The sequence below is a fragment of the Nestor notabilis genome, unplaced genomic scaffold (genome assembly GCF_000696875.1).
Source record: "Nestor notabilis isolate BGI_N333 unplaced genomic scaffold, ASM69687v1 scaffold22666, whole genome shotgun sequence".
In the NCBI taxonomy this organism is placed as follows: Eukaryota; Metazoa; Chordata; class Aves; order Psittaciformes; family Psittacidae; genus Nestor; species Nestor notabilis.
The window spans coordinates 4,501-12,923 of record NW_009932712.1 but is presented as its reverse complement, the minus strand read 5'-3'; the positions used below and the strand labels follow the sequence as shown (position 1 = coordinate 12,923).

General features: G+C 46.3%; 1 protein-coding gene across 2 annotated transcripts in view; it reads left to right on the top strand.

The window, feature by feature from the left end:
* CABP1 (calcium binding protein 1) overlaps nucleotides 1–8,220 on the top strand; it is a 13,736-nt gene extending 5,516 nt beyond the window's left edge. For both annotated transcript variants that reach the window (XM_010016542.1, XM_010016541.1), the window contains 5 exons: nucleotides 3,125–3,155; nucleotides 3,821–3,964; nucleotides 5,243–5,352; nucleotides 5,756–5,903; nucleotides 7,632–8,220. In XM_010016542.1, coding sequence (XP_010014844.1) covers nucleotides 3,125–3,155; nucleotides 3,821–3,964; nucleotides 5,243–5,352; nucleotides 5,756–5,903; nucleotides 7,632–7,657 — 459 coding nt within the window. In that variant the 3' untranslated portion in view covers nucleotides 7,658–8,220. The remainder of the gene's footprint in view (nucleotides 1–3,124; nucleotides 3,156–3,820; nucleotides 3,965–5,242; nucleotides 5,353–5,755; nucleotides 5,904–7,631) is intronic.
* The last annotated feature ends 203 nt before the right edge of the window (nucleotides 8,221–8,423 follow it).

Sequence of the window (8,423 nt, the reverse complement as noted above, 5' to 3'; positions counted from 1 at the left end):
AAGTACCACCGGGAATAAGCATGCATCTGCCTCCTCACAAATACCCAAATGCTTATCTCTTATATGCTATCGTACCCAGCCTGACACTGCAGCAATCCCAGCCAGATAAACCAAACAACATCAGTCTGTCCTCATAGGTGCAGATAGTGCTATACTAACAGGAGCTATTACCCGTATACACACACAGATAGCAAAACCGCATCTGTCCATTCAGTCACACTGATTTGTAACTATGTGTTCATATGCAGCTAATGCATGCATTTATATCCAAACAATACAAATATGTGTTTGTATGTAAATTCAATATATACACTTGGACATGTTAAATATACATAAATATGCACCCCAGTACTAAATCTTTACAAGAAATAAAACAGATTTTTACATAAGCATTTGATTCCTACATTAGCATGAGTTTAAAGACATAGACAAACATATGATTAGCACAGTTTTTATGGATATGGATGAATGAATATGTGCTTTGTCAGATACTCACCTGGTGCATTCTATGTTCTTGTGGTGAAACAAAGCTCGCCCCAGTTCCCTGAGAGTCAGAGCTGTTTTGCCTCTGTAAGAAATCTCTGTCTTACTTGTGCATTGATACGGTTATCTAGAGGTTTATAAGACACCTAGGGCTTTATTTCTGAAACACCTTCTTCAACCAGCAACACAAAAAATAGTCATTATTTGTCATTGATCAAAGGGCTTTTGTTCTTCCTAACCTTCAGCCACCGAGTGATCACATACTCCTTGTGCCACTTCACTAGAATACAAAACATAGTATTCTTACACAAGCACATTTTCTGGCATGCACAGAGCTTCTTGTCATAGGAGATAGGTCCCGCTCTCTAGTGGGAGGCGCACAGCTGGACAGGTATCCATCCTGCTTAGGCTGTGGAAACTCACAGTGCCCTAAGAAGCCTCCAAAATAGGATTAGTGATGTCTGTAACTATCTTGATGTAGAATAAGTGCACCTGATAAACAGCTTTACTTTTACTGACTCTCTAGACCAACAGGATTTATTGTGCGTAGAAAAGAAATAAATGAGAGTAAAACCATTATGTACAGTGGACTCTCTGAGGGTCACCTCTGCTCGTATCTAGGATCTAAACTCTGAACAGTTTTATTCCTCTTTCCGTATGTTCTCCAAAAGCTGTAGAGTGATTCAGCCCATTTCTTCCCAAGCAATTTTCCTCCTTTATCATTTTAGGGGCTCTTCTTTCAAATTTAAAACAGAAAACCTCTTCATGACGTTAGTTATTGCTTGAGTCAGATTTTTGGAGGGACGTAAGCCCTCCCCCTCCTTTTGCATTTGCAGTCTGTGGCTCTCTGATGCTACAATCTGCATGTGCAAAGATATGCTGAGAGCCCTGCAAACACAAATGCCTTGATGTGCAGAATTAGAGCTGGTGCTGAAGCCCCCACTTCCTGCATGTGTCAGTTGTGTCGGTTACAGGGTGCTCTTCAGTGAGTGAGGAGGAGGATGGGTTTGTGATGACTGTGCTAGAGGAAGGCCTGCGTCCTACTCCAGCCACTCTCACAAGACCACAGGCCCTGTGGGTGCATTAGGGTGCCCTTTGCACCGTTGCAGTCATACCCTGCATCTGCTGCCGCACTGAGCTGTTGGCACACAGCAGGATCCCCAGGGATTAACGCCCGCACACTCTGGAATGAGGTGCACAAGGTGTTGGTACTGATCATACGTGGTTTTCATCTGCTGTTTTATCTAAGGCAGGAGGGCAAAAACGCCTCCTGCATCCGGTCTGAGGAGTTTGAATTGTTTTATTACTTGCTGTTGATGAAAGCGGAACAAATGGGATGACATGTTTGAAAATACCAGTTCTGTGAAGGATGAAATGGCAGAGCCAGCGCGCTCCGACAGTTCCATCCAGCACAGAGATGCCTCTGGGAAGGTTATGAGTGGCAAGCTGGTCGTTTCTCTGGCACAGCCCACTTCTGCACAGACGTAAACCAGTGTGTGTCCTACTTTGCTATGCACTCTGAGCAGCTGCCATTAGAGTTTCCAGAGGAGCCTGTGGTTAAATAGCAAAGGATCACCCTCAAACTGATCAAAGGCACCGTCTCCAGGGACATGTGGTGAGGCTGGAGGACACCTGGAAGGCAAGGAGAAACTCCGCATGGTTAAGGGGAAAAGCCGAGAGTGAGACGACAAAAGAGATCGTGTTTCTGTGTTTCCAAATTCTCAGATGTTTTGGATTTGCCTGGGAGCCATGAAAGGAATTAGAAAGGGCATTTAAACCAGAAAGCAGTGCATTTCCATGCTCATCTCTTCTTCCTGGTGCAGTGTTGGAATTTTCCTATACTCTTTTATATCCTTCCCCTTCTTCCAAGAAATTCCAATTGGATGTTTGAAGTTGCAGTGTTTCCTGAACATGGTGAATCCTTGTCCTGTTTTGTTTGTAGATGACCTTGATGATGTATATGTTGTGTGTCTGCCTTCATGCACTTGTATATGAAGTTGAGGCTGGGGGGAAGGGAGAAGTTCCTACCTTATTGTGGGGACTAACTGTAGGTGATGGCACTGGGGCGTGGGCTGAAGAGAGCTTGTGGCTATTGCTGTCATGCCAGAAGGACAGGTATCAAGCAGTGATCCAAGCAGATGATTGTATAGACCTGCTGGTTACAGGGACTGCTTCCAGCTGTTTTGATCTGGCTCTGTGAGCGGGAGCTGCAGTAGGAAAAACTATCAGAGCTCTAGAAGAGATTGTAACTGCTGCAGGGACAGTCTCTGCTTCAGGACTTAGTGCTGGGGAATGATGTAGGAGCTTCATGAAGGTGCTCATAATACCATCAGATAGGGAGGCCACACGTATTGCTGTGCTGGCCCAGATCTCTTCTGTTTTAGGGAAGCATCTAACATCCCCCTGTCAGCAGATGAGAGGGAGAGGGGCTTCCACAGAAAAGTGTGCAGGATAACCCCTACTTTTGGGGAGGAGAGCTGGGGAGCCTTGACAAGTAGATGGTATTAAACATGTCATCACCTTCTTGTTTCTTCTCTCACTTTCTGGCTTGTCCCAGAACTGTTTGCACCAATAAGTGCTGTTCTTAAACTGTGTTTTTGGCAAGCAAACAGCTTTAACATAATATTTTCTTGTCTTGCAGGACAGAGAACTGCGTCCGGAAGAAATTGAAGGTAAAATTTGTCACTTCTTCTGTGTCACCTTTCTCCCTGCCCAGTGAAAACCTGCTCCTACTGGCAGGCCCTTCCAGCTTGGCCCCCAAGGGTAAAATAATCTGGGGCAAATCGAGTGAGATGATTACTGGAATAATTCCTGGAAACCCCAGCAAAAGAAAACTGTGAGAGTGCTGACTGTGAAGGAATTTGCATCCATTCCAGCCTCTTCAGGGTGGGAAGATAAGTAAAGCGGTGGGATATTGGCTGTCCACCACAGCTCCCACAGAAAGTGTTGTAGAGTGTAATACAATAGTATATGACTCCAGGGAAGCTGTTTTACCTACTAATCCCTACAGTGAGGGCTATATAATATAGTGCAGGGGTAAAAGTTGGGAAAACTTACTAGTTTCAGTTTCTTTAGGGAGTGCACTTTAGTAATGATCAGTTTGTGACAGTTGTAGCCCAAGCAAGCTTTCCTGTAAGGAATGGGTCAGCAGCTGCTGATACAGGAGTTTAACATCGCTCCAGTCATTGGTCTTTACAGGGAGATCTGCAAAGGGAACATATGGACTATCTAAGGGAGTCTGGCCTCATAAAGTGCTCTTGGTTCTGGGGAGGGTTCTTGGAAAAGGTATTTCGAGCTGTCACTGACAGCATTGTTCTTTCTGGATCTACTCCCACAGAATTAAGAGAAGCCTTTAAGGAGTTTGATAAAGACAAAGATGGGTTTATTAACTGCAGGGACCTGGGGAACTGCATGCGGACCATGGGCTACATGCCTACCGAGATGGAGCTAATAGAGCTCTCCCAGCAGATCAACATGAACTGTGAGTAACATCCACCTAGCTGTAGCTCCCTGTCACTGCTATGCCCTGCATCATTGTTTCGGGCTTTCTCAGTCTCCTGCTGTCTCTTTTCCTTTGGATTCCTTCCCTCAGACTCCCTCTTCTTTTGGTTCTCATTTTCACTCCCTACCATCTCTCCTGTTTGTTTGTGGTCCCTAGGAATTCATGTCTTTGTTTCTTGCTTAACAAAGGGACTGTGTGGACTATGCTGTATGGGAACAGGGAATGGAAAGGTTGTCCTTCATGCTATGTTGTCAGGTATAAAACTGCTCTTGATGTGGGCAGTTAGACATCAGCGCTCTGGTTGTGGGCGTTGTCATATTGAAGCTGTTGCCAGCTGGTGTCAGACTGAAGAAGGAGCCTGGGAAGATGGGAAGATGGAGAAGCTTTGGTCAGATGGGTGATGGATGGGCTGTTCACTCTGTGGTGGTTGTTTGTGGACCAGCTGTGTGCCTGGGGATGGGCTGTGAGCAAGCTGTGCTGGCAGTGTCAGATGGGGGCAGCTGCTGGAGTCATGGAAGTATGTGACAGATGTGTCATATTCACTGTGTTTGTGCTCCTTGTCTTTCACCATCATCTTTTGTTGCCTCGTGTCTGTGGCAGTGCAGGGTATTAGTCTCAGCCAGGTGGGGAAAAGGGTGTTCAGTGCATGTTGTTTCTGACACATGATGTAAAACGGACAAATAACTTTGTCAGGGGAAGGAAAACTGTTGTTACATATGCAACCAGGCACACACAAAAGCTGCTGATAACCCTGGCACACAAGCGCTTAGGAACTGGAGAGTGTTACTGCCAGCTTTTAAATAGGGACAAACAAGAACAAGGACTGACGCTATGAATGAGCAGTTGGACATACATTAGCACTGCTAATGGAGCAAGACTCCACCACTGCTGCAGGGCACTGCCCAGGCCATGCAGGAATATCATGCTGTGCCCTTGCCGTACCCTTTGGCTCAAGCGCAGCAGAGGGTTGCTATAAGCACTAGAAATGATCAAGCATCTAAATCCTAGTATGTGATGCCATAAGGATGTGACAGTCCATGGCAGCCTAGAATGGAATAGCCTGGGCTCGTTCCACCTAGCCCATCATCCAGAAAATACAAAGACAGTGTAAAACTACCTCTGCTTTTCCTTCCACTGTCCTGCACCTTCTGTGCTTTGCTTCCTGGAGAACCAATGAGGCTCACAGAAGTGCAAAGTGAGTGCTGGGTTTGGCTAATGTATGGAGTTCTTACATACAATGTTTTGTCTTATCCCAAGTGGGTGGCCGTGTGGATTTTGAAGATTTTGTTGAGCTGATGGGACCAAAGCTGCTAGCAGAAACTGCAGACATGATTGGTGTAAAAGAGCTCCGTGATGCCTTCAGAGAGGTGAGTGTTCCTTACTCTGTGCCCCCAGAGAGGTGAGCAACAGGAGACTGGAAGGAGAGAAGGCCCGCTGGGGAAGAGAAGAGGAGGAGAAAGCAGTGCAGTGTAAGACAGAGAAAGAGCCAAGCCAGGCGTGAAACAAGGGAGGAGCAGAGAAAGTCACTAAGATAAGGGAACCCTTGAGGCAAGGAAGAGCAAAGCTGGTGCAGACGCAGCAGTTACGAGGGCTTTCTGAAGAGAAAACAGACTGGATCCAAAAGGCATGCAAAGGAGGAAAAGGAGGGGCACAAAAGAAATGCAGGAAAACCAGGGCACTTGGGAGCAGGACAGTACAAAATCCAGCCCAGAGCAGGATCCATTTCCATTAATTGTATTTCCCCTGATGGTACGTTTCATGTACTCACAGTTTGACACCAATGGTGACGGGGAGATCAGCACCAGTGAGCTGCGAGAAGCCATGAAGAAGCTTCTAGGGCAGCAGGTGGGCCATCGGGATATTGAAGAGATCATCCGGGATGTGGACCTGAATGGAGATGGGCGTGTTGATTTTGAAGGTGAGAAGGGATGAACGCTCCCTGTCCATCTGCTCTGGTGTGAGTCAGAGTTTCAGCTCAGAGGCAGAAGCAGAAGGGAAGATTCGCGTGCTCAGGGCCCAGGTATCTGAAGTATGGAAAAAAAACCTCAAGATTTTTTTTTCCTCATCATCTGAGGAAAATGGAGAACATTGGCCCCCACAGGAGATTCCTCAGATGAAGTGTTCATTTGTGTATCATCTCCTGCTGCATCTCAGTTTCAATTGGGTTTTCATAATCCTAACATGGTAAGAGAGATGCCCTGTCACAGAGAAGGAGATTTGGGTGCACACATGCTGTGCCAGCCTTCTTTTTATGGGACAATAAATCTATTGCAAAAGCTGTGAGGAGGCTGGATTGGTTTGGAGAATGCATTGTACCCTCCATTTCCTCTCGCTCACCTTGTTATCTGCTTTTATAGAGAATTTGTTTCTGTGCCTTTATGCCAGATATGCTCAGTGGGACTGCAGATATCTGATCTGGAGGTGTCTTGTTAAATCCTAGAGATAACTCATTTCTTCTCCCACTTTTCATGCCAGAAGGACTTGGGAAAAAGAGAGTGCTATTAGCCATGGCAGGAGCAGTATTAATAGAGCTCAGTGTTTCTGGCAAGGGAAGCAGTTGATAGCACACAGCTAAGCGGATATAAGAGCTGGAAGGTGTGAGAGTGTGGCAGGCTGCTGTTTTCCTAGTGCAAATCCAGACATCTCTTTGCAGTAAGAGTGAAGAACTACAGAATTAAAATGAAATAGACTTCTTTTTTTTTTTTGGCTCAGAGCATTCCTGGGTCTCCCACATAACAAAGAGTGTCTGTCCTCAGGATTACCGAAGCTTCTGAGGGCTTCAAAAACTCGAAGCGTCTCCCTGGAAAGTATCTGGTAGCTGCAGTTGTTCTAATGCACTTGCTGATTACATGACAGTAGCTCTCCTTGTTTCCCACAGCTAAATTATGTTAGACAGCTAAAATACATGGAATGCTATCCCAGTATCATTTTCTCTGTGAGTTACTGCTTTAGTTGTCAAAAGACAGCTCCATCAATGGAAAAAGAGAAGTCAAGGGGGTAATTTCCACTGCCCTCCTTCTGCAGAGTTATTAGTTCCTTGGCAATTCAAGTGCAAAATGAAAACACATTTATCTCTGATGGCATTTACACTCAATTTGAACAATTGTAATTGACTTCACAAGCTGCAGGGTGGTGAAGAAATAAATCCAGGGTAGCCTTACAGTTAGCCTGTAACTTTAAAAACACAGAGTCCATCAAAGTAAACTTTTCTCTGTAAAAATGCTGGTACCTACCAAAACACTAGTGCTTTCCCACAACGGTGTCTCTGTGAAGTGGCAAGCTTACTGAGAAGCCATACTGTGTTCCCAAGGCTATAAATCAAGGTCCCCTGAAGTTACAGAGGAGACAACACTTGCCCTAGTGTCTCACAAGGAGCTGCTTGTGTATACAAGTCTGTACACTTGCTGGGAAGGAGTCCAAGGCAATGAATTGACCTGCTAGTGAGATGCTATCACTTTATCTAATGCAAGGATAAAAGCCCATTCTGTGGGAGCTCTCCAGGGCAGCCGCGGAGCAGCACAGACCTGCTGGCATTGTGTGGACTCTGGGTTTCTGCCTGGCTGCATGCTGTCTCCAGAGAATGCGAGCTGGGTTGGGGACCATGGATGCAGTCTGCTTCAGGCCTGTCTTTTTTTACTGGTTGCAGAGTTTGTTCGCATGATGTCCCGTTGAAGATTATTCTCAGCTAAAGAAGAATCAGCACCTTAGAGAGGGCAGAAGAGGACCTAGATGGAGCATCTAGCCCCGATGTTCCCACATGAAGGTTTATCGGCTGGCTGCAATTGGGACATTGCAAGATGACCTGCTGCTCCTCCCTCATGGTGGTCCCCATGCCCCTCCACCCTTTCACACTGTGAAAGACTTGCAACTTCCTACAACTGGAACCATTCCTTGGAGATGATTGCAGGAAACTGCAGAGCCAGGACTTGCCATGATGCTTTCATGGGATATTTGCAACTTTAGACTCCTCCTCCCCAGCTTTGTTCTCCCACCAGCTGCTGCAAAGCAAGAGCAGGAGAAATCCTCTTGGCTTGGTGGATGAGAGCAAAGCCATTGGGACTGGTGGCAGCCTCAGGGCGTGCTCTGCACTTCTTGGTTTCCCTTGGTGAACCGTGTCTGTGTTTGCTGTCTATGTGTGTGTGTCTATCTGTGTGGAGTTATTTATGCTTCCCCGGCACATATTTCGCATCTCCTGTGGTTATGTTTACCAAGAGTACATTCAAATACATGTCTTGAGGGGAGAAAGCGATAAATATGCACGCTGAAATGATGTCTGGATGTCCCTAAGAGGTGGTGGCTGGGCTGGGGGAAAAGAGTTTCAGCACATGCACACCCCATCATCTGCACCAGCATCCAGAAGCGAGTCCTTGCCACAGGAAGGAGAGTCACTGCCAGCCACTAAGCCTGCAGCTGAGGGCCTTGAGATGCCTTGTGGTGA